General features: G+C 43.6%; 1 protein-coding gene across 2 annotated transcripts in view; it reads right to left on the bottom strand.

Moving 5' to 3' along the window:
* The window catches only part of rps6kc1 (ribosomal protein S6 kinase B1), a 29,359-nt gene extending 6,764 nt beyond the window's left edge, over window positions 1–22,595 (bottom strand). The window contains exons 1-13 of one of the 2 annotated variants that reach the window (XM_085381580.1): window positions 22,428–22,595; window positions 21,101–21,136; window positions 19,905–20,025; window positions 18,334–18,449; window positions 18,164–18,257; window positions 17,998–18,051; window positions 17,102–17,524; window positions 16,663–16,787; window positions 16,345–16,443; window positions 14,595–14,642; window positions 13,935–14,067; window positions 4,287–5,924; window positions 1,545–1,634 (exon numbers count right to left, since the gene is read on the bottom strand). In XM_085381580.1, coding sequence (XP_085237706.1) covers window positions 1,545–1,634; window positions 4,287–5,924; window positions 13,935–14,067; window positions 14,595–14,642; window positions 16,345–16,443; window positions 16,663–16,787; window positions 17,102–17,524; window positions 17,998–18,051; window positions 18,164–18,257; window positions 18,334–18,449; window positions 19,905–20,025; window positions 21,101–21,136; window positions 22,428–22,529 — 3,079 coding nt within the window. In that variant the 5' untranslated portion in view covers window positions 22,530–22,595. The remainder of the gene's footprint in view (window positions 1–1,544; window positions 1,635–4,286; window positions 5,925–13,934; window positions 14,068–14,594; window positions 14,643–16,344; window positions 16,444–16,662; window positions 16,788–17,101; window positions 17,525–17,997; window positions 18,052–18,163; window positions 18,258–18,333; window positions 18,450–19,904; window positions 20,026–21,100; window positions 21,137–22,427) is intronic. The other variant, XM_085381581.1, reaches the window with a different exon arrangement.
* Window positions 22,596–22,619: the final 24 nt, after the last annotated feature.

Raw genomic sequence — 22,619 nt, 5'->3', positions numbered from 1 at the left:
CACATGGGATCAACTTGTTTGACTAACTAGACCTTTCACACTTAGGCCGAGGTGGGTTCAGTTTCAGCTCAGTTCACAGGTCATCTGCCTTTTATCACAGAACCACATTTTCTTCCCGGTCACATATTGTCGTAAAATGTTTTTGATGCTACGGCATGAATTATACTAATGTGAGCCAAACACATAATTTTTTCAGGAGGAACTGCAGATGGCTTAGATGAAGTAAAGGTGTCATTATGTTGCTGTCTCCTGCGCCTCTTACCATTGAAACACGCTGTCAAGGATGACTTCCATTGAACTAAAAACTGTAAATTTTGGTTTAACTGAAACATTTTGATATCATTTTAAATGAAATATATTTATGGGTACCAAACATGTACCAAAAATACATGAGGATAGAACTTAAAAAGCTTGCATAAAATACAATGCATTAAAAAAATCTTTTAATGAGGCTATATTTACTGGATAAGCATCATCCGCATATTACAGTTTACTCATCAACCACGCATTTGAGACTAGTGTAAAAATTACCACTGCTTACAATAACTGAAGAAAAATAAACAAGTGGGATGTCTTTGCTCACCATTTAAGAGTTTAAGCTAGCTTCCACATCACTCACAACACATGTCTCAAAATGTATGCACTTCTATTAGTAAGCTGTTAAACAAGCTGCTGCCAAGGGAATAAAAATGAACACTTTGGATATTAAAGAGAGCATTTGTTCCTTTCAGATTTATTACAAAAGTGAGACACTGTACGTTCTAGACAAAAGGAGGATTTAAATCTGAAGTGACCTTCCTGACTTGAGCGAGAGGATGAATATGAAAGAATAGCTAAATATAAGTGTGTGGGAGAGTGAATGGGTGTGAGGGTCATTGTGAGTGTCTCAGAATGCATCCAGTGTTTTCAACTAGCCGCTAAAACATTTTGAGAAGATTAAACACATCACGCACACTCTGCCTGACAGCCTTAGTGTGAAGCCACCTGCTTAAAGGACCAATACATTAGACGGCACACATACATGTACAAATGCCCAACCACGCATGCTGAAGGGCTAAGTAGGGACTCGGTGCTGTAGTCTAGCACCAGTTTGTTTTAGGCAGCTTTTAAACAGCATGCCAGAGCTGCCACAAGCAGGCCCGCCGTGCTACCAGTTGACTGCTGCACAACAGCGCACTCTACAGGACATCAGAACAACTACAACGAGATTCAGCAACTCACATTTGTGGAGGAAGAGTTAAAAATGAATGGCGTTTCTTATTTATTCTTAATATACTGACCAATTAGACAGGTAAATAAAATGAATAAGAAGTATTTTAACCCCATGAAAGATTTATGTACATTTATTTTATTTTGTTAGTTTTTCAATACTTCATATTTCATTAGTTTATATAAAAAGGAGCTTTTTTTGCAAGCTCCTTTGAGTATTATGGTGGTGGGAATTATCAAAAGTCAGCATATAATTAACTGCAAATATACCCACTAACTGATAAAATGAAAGAAATCAATAGAAAAATGTACTGAAACCTTTGCATATGTCTCACCTGGCGCACAGTACATATTGGCAATGGCCTGTTTGTCACAGGATTCCTCCACATCACTCCAGCTGCAGAAGTAGGTAAGCTGAACGTGACCTAAGATGAGAAGAAAAGACAGAAAGCGTTCAGCTTGGAGTCTGTTAAACATAAATCTGTTGCTCTGCCTCTCATCAAACCCACACGTCTAGTGTCACCCAGACACTCAACTTTTCAAACTGTTCACCCCACCTTTAAAGCACTTCCTTCCTCCATTCCTTTCTGCCGCTCTACATCCCTCTGAACTTTTCAAGCACACAGCCCCAGCGATTACTCCTGTTTAGCGGGTACCCGTTAACGCTATCATTAGAACTAATGGTGTCATTAGGTAGCCATGGCCATTAGCCTGGGCTAGCCAGACTGATGCACCACACTAGGCCGTTGATGGGCCCTTTAGAACAATAATTACCACCAGGGAGACGAAAACAGCCACTCAGCTAATTAGATGCTTGTTGATAACGAGGTGGAGAGAGATGATTGTAGGACGACAAAAGAAGAAGTTGAGGGGGAATCTGTGACCTCATGGTAAAACAACGCTTTCGCTTCTCAGAGAGACTTCATTCTGCTAAACAGATTAGATCACGGCTGACTGATGAAGGCTGTGGACTGTATCTTTACAATGCAAGTTATCCAGTTTGGGGAGGGAAAAAAGGGCAAATTAAACATGACAACTGTTATATACAGTAGCTGCTTCATGGTGATTTATTTATCTCTTTTTAAACCTGGTTTTGTCCAGCTTCTGGTAAATTTAATCAAGATTAGATTAATCAAGTGCGCATTTAATTTTCATATTGACTGTTAGAGGTTTAAATTGCTTCCCTGGTTTCTTGTTTTAGTGCATTTTATCGTTTCATGTAGGGCTGTGCGATATGACTAAAATCTCATATCCCGATATAAAACATCTATCGTCCCGATAACGATAAAAATCACATTTTCTGTAAATTCTGTGAATCTCGGGTAGCTGAAGTGTTTCCAGCTGGGCGTCGTGTACCTGGAGTCGACTGTTTCAAATGATGCAAGAAACTACACATTTTTAGACATAGGTTGTAACGGCCGCTGTTTTCTTTGTGAGTATTTATTACACGCCGTGCTGCAGGGAAAAGCCTGTTCTAACGTTTGAGTCTAAGGTTTATTTTTTAGCACCTGACGGCTCTTTTTTTTGCTTCTCATCCGTAAATACTCTGCATACTTTTTCACGTGATTTCGTTTATTTTGAAAAGTCTCAACAGGATCTTGAGCTTTATTGTGAAGGATTTATGTGGAAACTAAACAAGCGGACATGCCATGGTTTTACCATCGTTGTTGCTAACGACAATGCATAAAAACAGGCGCTTGTCCGTCAGTAGTGTGGTTATATTAAATATAAGAGAAAGAGAGAACTTTAAGAAATTAATATAGCCACTACAGTAGGGCTGCTCGATTATGGCAAAAATGATAATCACGATTATTTTCACTGAAATTGAGATCTCGATTATTTGACGATATTTATTTAACAATAACAATGTATTGAATAATGACTTTAAAGATTGTCAAAAAATAATATAAAATAGTGTGCAAATACTGATAACAGTGCAAATGTTTGCAATATAAAAAATAAATGAAAAATGTAAACATCTATGTTTAGTAAACTTTGCATTGTTGCTCTGTGGTGCAGCTACGACACCGTAGCAAAGTTTACACACTATGTCTACTTGATCCACGTCTGACTCCGCAAACCCATAATGTTTCCACACCACTTTAGTTTTTTTTTACCTCTCTTTTCAACCAACGGCAGTCACTCTCCTCTCCAAATAACTTCTGCTTAGCTTTCCGAGCTTCCCTCGGGTCCTCTTAATCAGCGGTACCCAACCTTTTTTGCGCCACGGACCGGTTTATGCCCGACAATATTTTCACGGACCGCCTTTAAGGTGTCGCGGATAAATACAACAAAATAAAACTAGTACCGGTACCGAAAAAAAGAAGATTTATTCATAACACACGTGAAAAGACCCAGGGAAACCGAGTTAACGATAAAAGCGATAACAAAATAACGCTGAAAACTGATAAAAACCCTGAAAACTATACATTTCACACTTGAGCCTCAACTCTCGCGGCCCGGTACCAAACGAATCACGGACCGGTACCGGTCCGAGGCCCGGGGGTTGGGGACCGCTGCTCTTAATTATTGTGACACGTGTTCGAAATGCAGAGAGGTGCGCTCGATTTTCCACACGGAGCAGCGCGAGAGTAAAGCACGAGGGAGGGGCTAATAATCGGCTCAGTCATTTTTAATGATCGTTGAAAGCCCAGATCGTAATCGAGATTAAAATTCGATTAATTGAGCAGCCCTACACTACAGTGACCATCAAAACGATGAAAAATATTGCCGTAAACTGTTTATTTTGCGACACCACATATTGAACAGCCCTAGTTTCATGTGTAAAAGTCCTTAACATACATGTTACCCATGTACCCAGTAATCCACCAAGAAGTGACGGGAATGATGACTTGGGGTAGCTATTACCAAGGTTGGAAAAGTATGGTAAACTAGACTAATTATTAACATTCTGTCATTAAACTGCATATCCTTCTTTCTTTACTTATCAAACATAACTAAATATTAATTTTGATCTTATTCCCCTTTAAGGACTGATTAAATGCCCGACAGAATAAAAACAAAACCCTTAACACAATTATAAAGGGTATGGACAAAAAAAAAAAAAAAAGTCTGACCTTGGTGGTCAAGCAGGATGTTATTGGGATTTAGGTCCCGGCAGATGATCCCTTCTTGGTGTAGAGAATCCAAGGCTGTCACCATCTCTACTGCCCAGCACCGTACAAACTCCTCCGGGATACGAGCTTGGGAAGCAGCCAACGACAGCTTGTCCAGCTCGGCAAACAGCCGGGATACTTCTTTATCAAATTCGCTGCCACCTGTATTACTAATAACTCTTGATGATTCGTCATCAAGTCCTAATAAATTCTCAACCGCTCCACAGGCCTCTGTGCCATTTGTGGCCGAGTCAGAGCCTGTGCTGTTTGGAACCAAGTCTGTGTTTACTCTTGCACTGGGCTCTAGTTTCTCACTATGAGAATCAGTGTCTGGAATGCCTGTGTCAAGAGGGAGGTCATTATTTTGGCGTTCAGAGTGGATAAACATTTTGTCAGAAGCCTCTTGTCCCAATGCCAGACTGTAGTCATCCAAAAGCGAGTTGAATGGAGATGGAGATGCAACACTCGTGTCACAAGTTGCAGAGGCTGTACATAAAGATGAAAGGTCCTGCTCCAGTGGCTGTTCCTCCTCTTCCTCAGGCTGAGTATGAAGCTGTAAGACATCTGGCTGGATGAACTTTTGAGGAGAGGCCGTGACCTCGAGGCCCAGACACACTCCTGAAGTCTCCAATTCCTCCTGTAAAGAGTCTGCAGTCCCGCTCACTACAGGGAGGTTCACCAAAAGGTCTGGTGGATGCCCCTCATCCTCCACTACTGCTTCTTTAAATGAGATCACTGGCACTGACTCATTGGAGGCTTTATCACTACAGTCCAAACCCCAAAGATCCAACCCGGGACCTTTGACCTCCTGAGCCAGCTCTGGAAGATCTTCAGTTACACCTGAGTCCAGGTCGGACGTAGAAAAGAAAGGGACTTGTTTATGAGAGGGACGCTGCTCTCCTAGTTCAAGGCACATAACCTCGCTTGCACTGTCTTTGCTGTCAATACGAAAAAACTCCATTGGCGTGTTCTTGGACTCATCTAAAGACAGAGGCACAGCGGGGGAACGTAAAGGACTAAAGACTTCATTGTGATCCTGTCCCTCACCGCGGTTTTGATCGCTGTCTTGGGCATTACCGCTTTTATCAGACAACTCACTGAAGAAGCCAAGCTCCTGAGAACTGATTGGTGAAGAAAGGCTTTCATTGCTGAGAAGTGAGCGGCTACGTGACGATGTGGTGGTCGTTGCATTAGGTACCTCTAATGAGAGCATTTCCTGCTCGCTCTTCTCTTCCTCCTCCTGCAGTGCATCCGGTTCTACTTTCTCCTGTTCATACTCATTGCAAAGGGTCAAATAGCTGTTGGTGCACTCTTCTTCAGAAGTGGCTCCAGAGTCAGTTTGCTCCACAAGCCTGGGAGGAAGAACGCTTTTAAGAGGAGAAAAGAGGCTCTCGGGTTCCTTCTGTAGCCCAGAGACAGACTCTGAATCAGCAACAGGCACCGAACCACAGCTGGCTGAATCTACTTCCAGCTGTGGCATGGTATGTTGAGGAGAGCGCACGGCAGTTGTGTGACTTTTCTGGATGAAAGGGATGTCAAAGCTGTCCTCTGGGCTGGAGTTATGCATGTATTTTCCAATGTGAGACCACAGTTTCCCACCTGAAAAAAGCAGAGCATTAAAAAGAAAACAGTGCACAATATGGGGAGAACCAGAGGTATCAGAAGTAGAACTTAGGGAGCAGACAGAAACAAATGAGCCAATATTAGCTAGATAATCACTTTCCTGTTTTTCTTTGTGATTATTATCATGAACACATAATCTTGTTCCTAGGAAACAGTTTTCTTTATCTAAAACATTTCTGCTCCAGCGTTAACAATAACAACTTATCTTCCTGTAGACCAGAATTCCCCAACCATTGGCCTGAGGACTGCTACCAGGCCGCAAAGACAGAAGAAAATTGCTTAAAATTGTATGTATTTTATTTTTTATCAGTTTTCCAGACATTTTTACTTTTCCAAACAATGCCACTTTCGAGTTGGACTTAACTCCTGCACTTAACTTAGTTCTGAGATTTTTTTCTGCCCCCATGCATCAGTAACTCTGAAAGCTAACCCTCACAAAAAGCTGAGGACAATGGAAAGAAAACTGTATTTAAAAGAAAATGTCAAGAATCCCATTTAAATTGCAGCTTCAGGTGCAACTTTCGCAACAGGTGATTCACACGCTCCACATCTACTCTGTATAATATTGCCCAGCTAGCTAATAAAGCCATGAAACAAGCTCTGGGCTCCCACTGATTCTGCATTATGGCGAATTGGTATTGATGTGATAATCATGTAATAATTATTGACAGTGCATAATATAAAGTGCGATAGTTATATTTGCATTACAAGCTGCCACCCTCTAGTTCATGATAAAACAGGGGCCCACTGCTCTAGAGAACACATTACAGATCGTCTATGTGGAGAGGTCAGGTGACTAAGCTAACCATAACATCAAATTTTACATTGGATGTGAAACACCTTTGATTCTACGCCTCTACACTCTTCTTCCATTCTTCACTTAAAATTTACTGGTACTTGTTAACTACTTAACAAGTACTTAGTGCGCATGCGCCAACCAGCGTGCAGCCTGTTACAGTCGCTCCTGCTTTTCTCTTAGTTTAGCTTTTTTTTTCCTACGTATCCTCCGTTTTCTATCTCTTACTCAATCATGTGGATTGAGAGAGTTTTTGTTCTTCTGGTGGCCGTGGAACTGTTACTTTTATCAAGGAACGGGACCGCGGCACATCTCCTACACGCACGGACTGTTTACTCCAGAGATCAGCTGATCGCCCTGATGCCGGCCGGTTCGCTGGCCAGGCCCGCAGAAGTACCAGCTGAAATTTGGAGGAAAACACATCGGGGATGCAGAGGTCAAGGACAGAAGAGAAGAAAAAAGGTGACGGTGAGACAGCGGAGGCTCGAAGCGAGGAGGAGGTTTAAACCGTGTCTGCCGTCTATCGTGATGGGTAATGTGCGATCGTTGGCAATTAAAATCGACGAGCTCTCAGCACTGGTACGGAGTCAGAGGGAATACCGAGAGTGTAGCCTGATGTGTTTCACCGAATCATGGATGCACCAGGACATTCCCGATGAGAATGCTTCCGTGGAAGGCTTCCACACTGTTCGGGCGGACAGGGACAGCATCGCTAGCGGTAAGCGGAAAGGAGGTGGGCTTGCTGTTTTAGTTAACAACCGGTGGTGTAACCCTGCCAACATAACAATCAAAGAAAGGATTTGCTGCCCGGACACTGAACTGTGTGCTGTTGGACTCAGGCCGTATTATTTACCCAGGGAATTCTCTCACGTCATCTTGGTGGCTGTTTATGTACCCCCCTCTGCTAACCCCACAGCTGCATGTGACACTATCCACTCTGCCATAGCTCGGCTACAGACTCAGCACCCGAGTGCCTTTATTGTGATCTCGGGTGACTTCAACCATGTATCACTGGACAATACACTACCAACATTCAAATAATATGTGGACTGTCCCACCAGGGGAGAGAAAACTTTAGACTTACTGTATGCTAACGTCAAGGATGCATACAGCTCCTCCTCCCTCCCCCCACTTGGTAGGTCAGATCATAACCTGATTCACCTCACCCCCCGCTATGTGCCAATTTTGAGGAGGGAACCTGTGACCACCAGGACTGTCAGGAGGTGGTCAGAGGAGGCCTTAGCAGAACTACAGGGCTGTTTCGAGGTGACCGACTGGGAAACACTCTGTGAGCCTCACGCCGAGGACATCAATGGGCTTACTGAGTGTATCACAGACTACATAACTTTCTGCACCGACTCCATTGTTCCAGCTCAGACTGTTCATTGTTACCCAAATAACAAGCCGTGGGTGACTAAGGACATCAAAGCCCTCCTCAACAACAAGAAGAGGGCTTTCAGAGGGGGCAACAAAGAGGAGGTGAGGAAGATCCAGGTGTTACTAAAGGACAAGATCAGAGAGGCTAAGGACAATTACAGGAGGAAGCTGGAGTGGAAACTCCAGCAGAACAGCATGAGAGAGGTGTGGAGGGGCATGAAGACCATCACTGGATTCAGGCCAACCAACAGCAGGGGAACTGAGGGAGGTGAGAATAGAGCCAATGAGTTGAATCTGTTTTTCAATAGATTCGACACCACAGTGTCTGCTCCTACCCCCACAACCTCACCTGTAGTCAGCCTGGAATCCAGAACCACACCACTGTGCCAGCCTCTCTCTTCACATGGCGCTGTTGCCTCCTGTGAGATTCCTGACACCCCTCCCCCACCCATCACCTTCACTCAATACCAGGTTGAGATGCAAATGAGGAGACTTCACTCAGGCAAGTCTGCTGGACCAGACGGAGTGTGTCCCCTTGTCCTCAAGACCTGTGCCCCCCAGCTGTGTGGAGTCTTTCATAAATGGTCCCGGTGATGTGGAAGACATCATGCCTCGTCCCTGTACCAAAGACGCCACGTCCCAGTGGCCCCCAGGATTACAGGCCCGTGGCATTGACCTCCCACATCATGAAGACCCTGGAAAGGCTCATCCTGGACCAGCTGCGACCCATAGTAAGACCACACCTGGATCCCCTTCAGTTCGCTTATCAGCCTCGTCTCGGAACTGAGGACGCCATCATCTACCTGCTCAATCGTGTCTACACCCATCTGGACCAGCCGGCGAGCACTGTGAGGGTCATGTTTTTTGACTTTTCCAGTGCTTTCAACACCATCAGGCCGACCCTCCTGGGTGATAAGTTAGCAGCGATGCAGTTGGATGCTTCTCTGGTGTCCTGGATTGTTGATTACCTGACAGGAAGACCACAATATGTACGTCTCCCACGGTGTGTGTCTGACAAGGTGATCAGCAACACAGGGGCACCACAGGGGACTGTCCTCTCCCCCTTCCTCTTCACCCTCTACACCACAGACTTCAGCCACTGCACAGAGACATGCCATCTTCAGAAGTTTTCTGATGACTCTGCGGTGGTTGGATGCATCAGCAGGGATGATGAGACAGAGTACCGGGCTGTGGTCGACTCCTTTGTCACGTGGTGTGAGCAGAATCATCTGCAGCTCAACGTGGCAAAGACCAAGGAACTGATCGTGGACTTCAGGAAGACCAGGAAACACTTGACCCCTGTTTCAATTCAGGGGGTCAGTGTTGACATTGTGGAGGACTATAAATACCTTGGAGTACACATTGACAATAAACTGGACTGGGCTAAAAACACCACAGCACTTTACAGGAAGGGCCAGAGTCGTCTCTATTTTTTGAGGCGACTGAGGTCCTTCAACATCTGCCAGAAAATGCTGAGGATTTCCTATGAGTCTGTTGTGGCCAGTGCGATCCTCTATGCTGTTGCATGCTGGGGGAGCAGGCTGAGGGTCGCAGATGCCAACAGACTTAATAAACTAATCCGTAAGGCCAGCAATGTTGTGGGGATGGAGTTGGACTCCCTCAAGGTGGTGTCGGAGAGGCGGATGCTGTCCAAGATAAAGACAATGTTGGATAACACCTCCCACCCACTCCATGACATGCTGGTCAGTCACAGGAGCACGTTCAGTGAGAGACTGAGATTACCGAAAAGCACCACTGAACGACACAGGAAATCATTCCTGCCTGTGGCCATCTCCCTGTACAACGCATCCACTTAACACACTGTTTGCTGCTACAACTACACATGTTTCTTTTCCAACTATTTATCTATGAGTGACTTATGTATGTATGTATGTATATATATGTATATATTGTACTATTCTTAGTTAGTGTATTGTCTGTCTTGTCTTAATGTTGGTTTAAAATGGAGCACTGTAACAAAAAATAATTTCCCCCAGGGATCAATAAAGTATTCTGATTCTGATTAATTAATAACTGACTTAAGTACAACAAAGTATTGGCACACAAATGAGTTTGAGAGTTTGGGGATTTCCATGCAGGTAGAAATCCCCATTTTTTTGACACCATTTTCCAGATGTGCATCTACGGAGCCCCGCAGGGGACATGGGAGAAAAAAAAATTAGTTAAAAAAAAAAATTAAGACGGACTTTTGCGAGATCTCGCAAAACAAACTCGGGATGTCGCAAAAGTATTGCGAGATCTCGCAAAAGTTTTAGCCGCATTCTTCGGAGGCCGCCAGCTCGAAGCCGACCGGGAGGTCGAGGCACGATGTGCCGGGAAAGCGGTGTTCCTCCCGGCTGTAGTAGGTCTCGACCTCCCGTTAGCTTCGAGCTAGTGGGTGTCAGATCTCCAAAAACTTTGGAGCACTTTTGCAAATATGTGATGTCTTGTAAACCGAGCAGGTATCTGACGTTTACACAACTACATTCACGCCTCAAAATATCTTAAAAGTGTATTTTGTGACCCAGAAAGAGTAATATTACAACTAAGTAGCTGCCGCCATTGTTGGAATTCAACTTTCGCGAGAAAGTTTTGCGAGATCCCGAGTTTTTTTTTTTCCTCCTATGTCCCCTGCGGGGCTCCGTAGCATCTCACTTTTCTGAATCTGAAAATGCTACATCAAAAAAAAAAAAGAAAAAAAAAAAAGAGTGGCTACATACACACAGGCATACATACGTATCACACGCAGCTGTAGTGTAAGTAATTGGGAGCTAGCATCTGCTGTGTGCAATTAGAATGAATACGAAGTTCACAGTGATGATAATGATAGCGGGGCAGCTCGATGGCTTAGAAAGTAAAACCATCCACATGTTGTTTTGTCCAATGTCACTCAGGTCACTGCCTCTTTCCGTCTGCCCGTCTATCCTTATTCAGCCTAATCAAATCAAATCAAATCACTTTTTATTGTCACATCACATGTGCAGGCACACTGGCACAGCACATGCGAGTGAAATTCTTGTGTGCGAGCCCCACAAGCAACAGAGATGTGCAAACACAACAACACAAACGAGCAAAATACAAGAATGGCCAACCTGAAACTAATAAATATATGTACAATATATAATAGTGTATGCATTTCTGGATGTGTATACTAAATATTTTCCTACGTGTGTGTGTGTGTGTGTGTGTGTGTGTGTGTGTGTGTGTGTGTGTGTGTGTGTGTATACACATTTTTACAAATTAAATAGTAAAAAAATAAAATAAAATAATAATAATAATAATAATAAAATATATAAAATATACAGAGTTGAATATGTGCAAAACAAGTGGCATTTATATACAGTGTGGAGTGCAAAATGTTGAAGTTCCAGTAGTGAAGCTGAGGTGTCTATGACGTGTTCAGCAGTCTGATGGCCTGATGGAAAAAGCTGTCTCTCAGTCTGCTGGTACGGGACCGGATGCTGCAGAACCTCCTTCCTGATGGAAGCAGTCTGAACAGTTTATGGCTGGGGTGACTGGAGTCCTTGATGATCCTCCCCGCTTTCCTCAGGCACCGCTTCCTGTAGATGTCTTGGAGGGAGGGAAGCTCACCTCCAATTATCCGTTCAGAGCACCGCACTACTCGCTGGAGAGCTTTGCAGTTGTAGGCGGTGCTGTTGCCATACCAGGTGGTGATGCATCCAGTGAGGATGCTCTCAATGGCACAGTGATAGAAGGTCCTGAGGATGCGGGGGCTCATGCCGAATCTTTTCAGTCTCCTGAGAAAGAAGAGGCGCTGCTGGGCCTTCTTCACTGTTTTGTTTGTGTGTACTGACCACGTAAGATCCTCAGCCAGGTGTACGCCAAGGAACCGGAAGCTGCTCACTCTCTCCACAGCAGCGCCGTTGATGGTGATGGGGGTGTGTACTTCTCTGCACCTCCGGAAGTCCACTATCAACTCCTTTGTCTTTGCGACGTTGAGGGTGAGATGGTTGTCTTGACACCAGTGGGTCAGGGCGCTGACCTCCTCCCTGTAAGCCGTCTCATCACCGTTGGTGATAAGACCCACCACTGTAGTGTCGTCCGCAAACTTCACAATGATGTTGGAGCTGTTAGTGGCTGTGCAGTCGTAGGTGTAGAGTGAGTACAGGAGAGGGCTCAGTACACACCCCTGTGGAGCACCAGTGTTCAGTGTGATGGGGGATGAGGTGATGCTGCCCAGTCTGACCACCTGGCGTCTGTCAGACAGGAAGCTAAGGATCCAGCTGCAGAGGGAGCTGCTCAGTCCTAGATCCTGCAGTTTCCTGTCCAGCTTCGAGGGAACGATGGTATTGAATGCTGAGCTGTAATCTACAAACAGCATCCTCACATACGTGTCTCTCTTCTCCAGGTGTGACAGGGCAGTGTGTAGTGTCAGGGCTATGGCATCATCAGTGGACCTGTTGTGGCGGTATGCAAACTGTAGAGGGTCCAGTGAGTCAGGTAGTGCAGAGCAGATGAAGTCCCTGACCAGCTTCTCGAAGCATTTGCTTACGATGGGGGTCAGGGCTACAGGTCGCCAGTCGTTCAATGAGGAGATGGTGGAGGATTTGGGTACAGGGACGATGGTGGCCATTTTGAAGCAGGCTGGGACTACAGACAGAGAGAGGGAAAGGTTGAAGATGTGCGTGAACACTCCAGCCAGCTGAGCCGCGCATGACCTGAGGACGTGGCCGGGAATCCCGTCCGGACCAGTAGCTTTGCGTGCGTTCACCTTCCTGAAGCACTTCCGCACATCCTCCTCAGACACAGTGTGCGCACTGACGTCATCCGCGGTGCGCACACTGTCCGGTCTCATGGTGTTCGCTGTGTCGAATCTAGCGTAGAATACGTTTAGATCCTCACACAGAGAGGCCGTGGTCTGCGGTGTGCTGGTTTTCCCTCTAAAGTCTGTGATCGTGTTTAGTCCCTGCCACATACTCCGAGGGTTGTCAAACTGTTGTTCCACCCTGTCCCTGTACTCACGTTTGGCTGCTTTGATCGTCTTCCGGAGTTGGTAATGTGCGTGTTTGTAGTCCGATGTGTTCGCGGAGGCAAAGGCGGTGTTCCGTGCCGCCAGTGCCGCGCGAACATCTCCGTTAATCCAGGGTTTTTGATTTGGGAAGGATTTGACTGTTCTGGATGGGACGACATCTTCCACGCATTTCCTGATAAATCCACAGACTGAGTCTGTGTATTCATCAATGTCTCTGGCGGCCACGTGAAACATTTCCCAGTCCGCGTGATCAAAACAGTCCCGCAGCGCAGACTCCGATTGGTCCGTCCAACAGTGCACCGCCCTCCGCCTATCAACTACCTCCATGTTAATACTATAAAAGCAGGACTACTACGGGATTTTTTCGTGTAACAGGAGTGAGTCATAATGAGTGAAACGGTTTCTGATTGGCTTTATCAAATCCTGCTGAACATCCCATATGAAATTCAATACTGTCCACTAATATTAGCACAGGATGGTTATGGAGTACACCAGATTGAATAGGTTACAGGGCGTTAAAAAATATGGCTGCCATTCATAGTATGCACTCACCCACGCACACAGTCTACACACACATCCTAGAGTGAGTGGGATGTAAGGATGCCCAGGTGTTGGCATAGCTAATGAAGCATGGCGCCACCTGGTATTCAGAATAATGACCTGTGACACACACCCATCTCTATCAAACATCTGTCTGGAACAAGGGCACAGAGAGGGGCAGGAGACCGGAGAGTCAGGAGAAGGAGGGGAAAAGAGAGGTGGAGGTAAAGAAGACAAATGAGCGAAGATGAAACAGATGAGACTGAAATGTGTCCCTTACCTTCAGCATACTGCAGCAGAAGAAAAACTGTGTCTTCTGAGACAACAAACTTTCTCAGCTGCACCATGTGGGGCACAGAGCGAGGCATGATGTTCGTCTTCGTCCGCCCACAGTCACTGCTTTTCCTCAAACCCTGCAATAAAAAAAAAGAAAAAAAAGATGAGAGGTGAGTCATTAAAGGGAACATATGCACTGATTCAAATAACAAGCATTTAAGTAGAAGATAAGAAAAGAGTATGCATGAATAGGAGGAAAAAAAATGTGGCAAAGGAGAAACTTCCCATTAACCAAGTGCTAGTTATGCCCTGTGGCAACCCAAAGTCACCGGATTCATCAAGCTACATACAGCACAAGAGCCACACAAATCTATCAGCGCTACATGTAAAGTTCACATCGGGTGTGAGAGTGTGTATGCATGCATGCACGTGTGCGCACGCGTGTGTGTAGTCATTTATGCCTGCGCGGTGCGTTGGCATCTGGCACACGTCTCACACCTGAGAGCAGAGGAGCTGACAGGGACAGGCCCATTAGAATCAATTACACCAGTCACACACAGGGGCTTCTGGCACACTTCACACTTACAGTCAGGACGAGGAGGATGCAGGGCAAAAAACCCACACCACAACATAACGCGCGCGCACACACACACACTAGACTTACTTTCAGGATGAAAGTCTCTTGTGTTCTCTTGTCCATGACCAGAAGAACCTGCAATAGAAGAGTACCATTAATTGCAGGACACGAAGAGACATATGCAGACTAAGATGATGTAGTGGTTATGTCCTCCAAAGCAGTTTTTTTTTTTAATGACCGGGTCAGGACACACATAAGGTTTACTAAGAGATTATTGCAGGCCCCTAAATTACACTAAATTGACACTACTATGTCAGATCCTGTTGTGCCAACCAAACAGTCTCAGTGATATTATACAGAAAAACAAGAATCAACAGAGCTTTAAAGGATATAAAAGACCTAAATATTCTTGGAAATATTCTAGCAAATCTGGCCATTCCTTGGTCCTTAAAAAAACATTCAGAACAAAGTGAGAGTCACTTATAACTCTGTTTATATACAAGACTGAGCATCAATTTTAGAGAACATGTGCTGTCTAAAACATGTCACCACAGAGCTATGCAATTTGTCATGACAGAGGCAGTAATTACTAGCAGTGTCATCACTAAACTGTCAGATGTCAACAGAAAGGGAAAGCAAATCCTTTTTTTCCCCATTTAATTTCCCTGTTCTTTTTCACTTCCCCCCTTTTTCCTTCCTGAGATCTTCATTTTCTCCCTTCTTCCTCATTTCTCCTTTCCTCTCTGACATCTCCATCGCTCGTTTACTCCCTCCCTGTCTCAGGGGAGAGCTTGAGCATATGTGTGCGACCCAGTGTGTGTGTGTGTGTGTGTGTGTGTGTGTGTGGTGCATGTGTATGTTTTGAGAGTGCGTTCTCTCCATGTGACCCTGACTGGGACCAAACAGGTGCAGGCTAAATGGATATGAATGGAGCAGTGAGTAAACAGAGTGGCGGTGCTAGCCAGGGTGCTAATATAATTAAGAAACAAACATCAGGGAAGGGGGGAGATAGATAGGAGGGGTGGGTGAGGCGGTGCTGGTGGGGGCAGCAGGGTGAGGACCTCTCTCTATCTGTCCCCGCTGTCCCCATTTAAAGTAAAAGGAGGAAGGAGGAGGGGGTGGAAATAGATAAGAGGAAAGAAAACACCACTGCTGGATAACTTCATCTTTGATTGAGGTTTTTTTTTTTTGTTTTAACGCCTCAAAGACTTCTGACATATTGTGTATTTTGAGTGCACCTCAGTGGAGTTATACATGTTGGTATTGTGTCAACGTTTTCCTTAGGGTTTGTTGTTGTGTGTGCGTGTGTCTGAGTGAGTGTGTAGGATGAGCATCATTGATTCAGTGTTGTGTGTCGCTCTCTGAGCTGCTTGCCAAGTCATTTCATGGCTGAGTGGAGAAGTTGCTTCGCCGGCAGCTGGTTGAGAGGACCAGCAACCCAAACTGACCTTGTGGTAGTCATAACTGATGCTAAACATACACACACTCAGCCCTTACCATACATCCAGTAAATCTACTGTGTTTTATTACCCCTGATAAAAGAGATGGTCAAAGAAGTAAAGGACACACAAGGAAGAGAAATCTGGAGTTGGATAACATCCATACTCTGGGTCGAAGTCATCATTAAATTAACGAATGTCTGCTAGCCCTGAGTGTAATTATTTTGTGAGAATTCTGCTATCAAATTACATGAATGTGTATTTTAATGAAATGTGTTTTCATTAAAAAATTACTTGGTAGAAAAAAGGCAAACTGGTGATTGGGTGAATGAAACAACACTTAAATGAAGTCATACAGTCAGCTTGGAGGATGCAACACTTGTAAATTGAAAGCATACCTTATCTATGACCCCTAACACCCTGTAAGCTCTCAGCTCCTCAGATGGACTCTGCTGCCCTCCTCTGTTCAAAGAAGAGCAGCACTGTACCCCAAAGGCCTTGAAAAGAAAAACCTTTCAGTGTTTCATACATATGCAATTAAATCATTCATTCAAAAAGATAAACTTATTTCCTTTAATCATTTAATCAATTCATTCACAAACTTATGATGTTTTCACTGCAGTGCGTGTGAGGAACCTGGTAGATGCATGCATATAAAGAACATTTGTGTAATACAATACAGAAAGCCTATGAACCAGCATTTCACTCCCACTCACCACTGTTTGTGTTGACCCTTGACCCATGTTGCTTCTCAGATACTGACTAGATATTTGCTCTGCACGCATCAGATATTCGGCAGTCTTCTTTTTCACGGCCTCTCGCCGTGTAGCACTTGGCTCACCTAAAGAAAAAAATGTAATTAATATTTTTTTAACAAAGTAGATCGAATAGAGTGGAGTCTAAAGTTAAAAGCATGGAATTTAAATGGCTTACAAAGTAAAAATGACGCATTTATGCTTAATAGATCCTTTTTAAGGTACATTTGTAGTGAAATTTTAACAAATTGGACGGTTTCTGGACAATGCTTTTTCTGCATTTCAATAACTGCCAGTCTACAACATCAAAGCAAGAGTTCTAGGTAAGTTCCTGAGCCCAAGTGTCACTCAACTACTATGAGACCATATAGAAATTTATTGAGCTCTTGGTCAAACTAACCTTGCACGCCTTGCAGCAGCAAGTCAACTCCACTGCGATAGTATGAAAAAGCTGCCTGGTAGTCCTGTTCCTTCTCCTTTTGGACAGCAAAACAAATGAGCTCACTGGCTTTGTCCAAGTAGTCTGAATTAACGTCCTTAAGGTTGCCGCCAGTGGATTTTTTCAGACTGCTGGGGAAGAGCGGTGCTCGACCTGGCCAGCTAACCTCTGGGTTAGGGGCTGAGGAGGCAGGGACCGGGGCAGGTGATGGAGTGCGATGTACATGCAGGGAGGGCAAGCGAGGGCTGCAGCTGCTGCTAATGTTGGTGGCTCCCCCTTGTGGCTGGTTTGGGGAGGTGTGACCTGAGGCCATGCCATCATCCAACTCAGCCAAAGAGTCTGTGTCCACCGCAAGGGAGGTCAAGTCGCTGTCACTGGATGGGCCTAGGAATAACAGGAATCCCGCAGTCATAACGGACAGCTACAAACATAAACCTTTAACAAAACTACATCATCATCTTCCTCTCTTTAGGGGTAGCCACAGTAGATCACCTGTCTCTCCATCTCACCCCATCCCTAGTATCCTCCTCTGTATGTCCTTCTTCACTACATCCACGAACCTTCTTTGTGGTCTTCCTGTTTTCCTCCTGCCTGGCAGCCCTATATTGATTGTCCAAAATGTCCACTATTCCTTCTCTGCACATGTTCAAACCATCTCAGCTCTTCCTCTCACGTACTCATTTCTAATCCTGTCTCTTCTGGTCGCTACCATCTTATAAATCTTTAGTTTCACTCTTCTGTCACAAATCACCCATGCTCACCCTCTCCATCCTGTCTTGACTCTTTTTTACACTCACCATTTATTAGATCCATATATATCCCAAAATATTTAAAGTGTGCAAGTTTATTGTACATACCTCCATACTCTGATGTGAGAGTCAAATCTTCTGCCCCACTGATATCTCTCTGAACTGAAAAACATATCCAGACATCGCAAAGCAAATTTGAATTAGCACCTACTAATCAGCACCTAAGCTGAAAGGAAGACTAATAACAGGAAAGACATTCTGTGTGCAACCCTACCATCAGAGCTACAGTCTGATAGAGTGTCAGCCAGGAACTCAGAAAAGGGTTCCGCTGGTCCAATGAGCTCTGAGCCGTCATGGACCTCACCACCCTGGACAATAAAAAATAATTCAGTCAAAAGTTTTTTGCGATTATTCTTGTGTTTCTGTCAATGTGTACTAGAATACCTTGAAGAAATCTTGGATATGCTGGCTATTGTAAAGAGCAGGGATATTAGCTGAGAACTGCAGGAGATCCTCAGAGCACTGTCTTCTTTCCTCAATCACCGAGTCATCAAAACGACCTACGACAGGCACACACAGATGCAAAAAACATACATAAGTGATGCTTCCATTACGCAAGTGATTATACTGTATTTATTATAACTAGTGCCTGCTTACAGTATAATAACACCAAGCTATCTGAAGTGGGCAAATCCATCTCTACAAAGCAGGGCTGCAACGATGCGTCGATATAATTGATGACTTCAACTATGAAAATTTGTCACCGTGGAATTTTATTCTCGACGCATCATGTTCTAAAACCATGCACTAAAGACGTTACATATAAAACGCATGGAAAAATCTGGAAATCAGTTTTTGACACAACACCGGCACCCTGGAGCTGTGACGTCGACTCTGAATGGGTCAGTTTTAAGCAGTCAAGTTAGTGCATTGCGTTAATACCTTGTTTGTGTTCATGTGTGTACAGTAATGTTTATATTAGCTTACCTGTCGGAAACTTTTCATGGATGATGCTTGCTAAGCGAACACTGTTTCAGTTTTGTTGGCTAGTAAGTGAAATGCGATAGAAAACCATTAAACAGCAGTAGCTACACTGTCTCCTAGTTTCTTTCTCACATCAATATCAGGATTAAACAGTGTAATTGGTATTGATCACTACACCATCTGAGAAACTATGAAATAAAACCAAATCACAAATTTGGTTTTATTTCCAATTCTGTTTTGTTCAGCTTTCCTAGTATTAAGCAAAGGCGTATAGATGAGTTTGTCCTGAGAAGAGGCTCTTGCACCTCTCAAATGACTGAAGTCATGACAGAGAGGATCCTCAGCATGATTATCAGCAGCTGGGGACATCATCTCAAAGATAACAGTCCAGAGCATTTTCACTGCAATCGTGCATTCATGAATTAAATCATCTGTGAACTTTGCAAAATTTTTTCATTTTGGACTGGAAAAAAAATCTTTATGATTTAATTTTAAGCTTTATTTAAACTTATGGACAGAAGCCATTTTTAGTTTCCTATTTGCACATAACTTTTTTTTTTGCCAAAATACTACTAACACTTTAATTTGTATTACCTAATTTTTTATTTATTTAATTTTTATTCTCACGGAGTTCCTCTTGAGTAATGTTTAAACACATTTGATTATTTTCAAAATCCTTTGTTTCCTGTGTCATTATTTTAATTTGCTTTGGGACGAGACAACAGGGTAACAGCGGGAATAAGAGTTATTGAAATAATTGTTGACCGATTAACTAATCAAAAAAAAAATTGGCAGATTAGTCGACTAACAAAATAATCTTTAGTTGCACGCCTACTACAGAGTCTAACATTCACATTTTTCTTTGTTCAAAATCTCAACAACTCAAAGATGAGGTACTGTAGAATCGAAAGAAATCTCACAGAAGAACAAAACTGTAGAGGAGTAATTCTGTCAATCAAGACAAGCTTTCGCTCTGGATAATTTTAGGGCAAATGTGTGACACAGGGGAATAGAGAAAGTCATCTTCTTACCAAAGACCTTGGCCTTAGCAAAGGGAGGAAACAGCTCTGATTGGCCACATGCATTCTTGTGCAGCTGCCAGAGATTCTGATGGAGTTTCCGGAAATCACTGTATCTCTTCCACACTGTTATCTACAGAAAGACAGACACAGAAGACACAGATAAATCAATCATTTGGGGTTTAAAGATCTATCTATCTTTAATTGAATGGATTATGATTATTATCGTTGACTGAACAAAAGCAGCTGATTTTCTACTTGTTTGTAAATGCAAGCTCATTGTCACCGATAATGCTATCTTGTTAAACTCAAAAATAGCTAACATAACAACCAGAGTACTCCACAGCCTTTAACTCCAGAGACTTTTCCCTCATGTGACTGCTACTAGGCCAAAACATAAATCAATGTAGTCCACATTTTGCTGTCATCTTGTGTTTCGAAACTTTAAATACAAGCCACAACAACCAGAATGAAGCAGTTACTTAGTGGAATAAAGAAAAGCATAATGGCCACATATTGAGATGCTACTGTGGTGTGCGGAAATTTTAGGCTGCTGGATGGTGTGGGGAAAAACTAGGCCAATCACATCCTCCAAACAGGAAGATTACTCAGTAATGGAGGTATGTGTGTTTCTGGCAAAACATCTCTCTGTCTCTTAGAAACACATACAGTAATTGACATCATGCCTGTTGCATTAGCACTGGTTGTGGGCTTAACTGCATTCCTCAGTGTGTTTGAAATGTAAGACAGCATGCATGCACAACACAGACAAGTATGGTTGGTTTAAATACTCTGTAAAACCGTGTAAAATGAGCAGAATAATTAATGAGTAACTTCGGTGGATTTCTGTCCATACCAAGGCATATATAGATAGTAAGCATTTAGATTAAAATAAATAGTGCAAAAGTTAGATATGAACAAGTTTCCAGGTGTAGGCCTAATTATCTGTAAACTACATTTCACAATGTTTCTGGTTAAAAGACCTAAGCTTCGGTTTCAGGATATAATGTGTAAAGAAGCCATAAAGCCAGATTCTGAAATTCATGAATTAAAACGAGTAAAACGAAATATCTGAAACTGAAATATCTCCTTGCCATTATTTTTGGATGAGAAATACAGTAGCCCTTGTCTTGGTATTTCTCAGTTGTCAAAGGTAAAGAAGCATTGACCACTCAAAAAATGGATTGAAAAAAAGCTGCATGTCTTACCTCCTGGACATCCTCTGGATTCTTCCTGGAGATTATCTGTGTAAAAGAGGGAGAAGAGAAAATCCATGTGAGTGATCCCAATCTCTTGCTAGAGCAACTTCCTTGCAGGGCTGTCACAAGTATGAGCAGGGACAAGGCTCTGAGTGTCACAATGACGGCATTATGTACAGTGACGGAAGTCTCGAGTGTTAGAACGAGACATCACCCAGAGTCATAACAAGGACAGCAGCCAGACAAAGACACTCAGCCTGCCCCAGTCCAGTTTTTACAATGCGAATGTAGCAATGTGATCGCATAAGTGCTGATTAATAATCAGATAAACTCAATCATCAGTAGGCACGCTGCTCTACGTATCTCACCCTATTCCTAGCATCCTCCTGTCACACTAACCCTCTGCATGTCCTCCTTCACTACATCCATTAATTTTTTCCTGTAGTTTTCCTATTTTATTCCTGCCTGGCAGTTCTAAGTTAAGCACCCTTTGCCCAATATATCCACTATCCTTCCTCTGCATAAGTACAAACCATTTCAGCCTTGCCTCTAAACAACCCAAGCTAGTCAGTCCCTGTGATATAATCATTTCTAATCTTGTCGATCCTGGTCACTACCAATGAAAATGTTAACATCTTCAGCTCTGCCTTCTCTCTTTTTGTCAGTTCCACTGTCTCCAAACCTAAACCTAAACCTAATCTCCAACTTTCTAAACCTTCCCTCTGACATTTACTGCTATCCTCCTGCCAGAAATCTCCACTGGCACTCTCCACCCACTCTGCACTCAGATGCTTTAGATGGTTGACCCCAGGTATTTAAACTCATCCACCTTTTACTTCACTGTTACACTTGCCTCCTCCTCATTCGTACACACGTATTGTGTTTCGGTTCTGCTCAACATGCGGATCATAAAGTACTTCGGCTTTAACACAGAAGTGTTAAATAGTTTTGTTAGCTGAAAATGTAGCGAAACAAAAGAACGAGTTGCCACCTCCTGAATATCTGTGTATCACAACACTATACATAACATTAACTTAGTTTAGCATCAAACCATTAACACCCGGGTTAACTCTGGGTCACATTCAATTCGCTTCAAATCGACAGTGTAAGTTAGCAAATAGAAAGCATGTATTTTGAAACAAGAGAGGGTATGAATGTGCCCATTAGCTACACATATGTTCTCAAAAGCTGTCGCCACTTTTAATTCACCGCCACACGGTTAACCTGACGTTTTTATTTGGGTCTCTTTATAATCATAACAGCTTGGCTAACACTGCTAGCTATTGACACCTAGCATTAGCCTAGCCTTCCCAGTGCTCATCGTCTATTTACTTACCCTTGCAGTGACTTTGTACACAGTGTAGCCTTTCTGGTGCTTCTTGGGATCTGTAACAGTATAAAACCGAGCAAGTTCTCCTCTGTCCCGCTGCGATATCATTCTGATATTGACAACATTGCCGAAGCTACCAGCCGGCTAGCCGTACACATTCATTCTCTGACTGCACAGTCAGTAACATGCAGACAAATA

Source organism: Rhamphochromis longiceps, linkage group LG15, assembly GCF_057381845.1.
Source record: "Rhamphochromis longiceps isolate RC_006_pf linkage group LG15, R_longiceps_female_GT1.1, whole genome shotgun sequence".
Classification (NCBI taxonomy): Eukaryota; Metazoa; Chordata; class Actinopteri; order Cichliformes; family Cichlidae; genus Rhamphochromis; species Rhamphochromis longiceps.
This window is presented reverse-complemented; position numbering and strand designations above follow the sequence as displayed.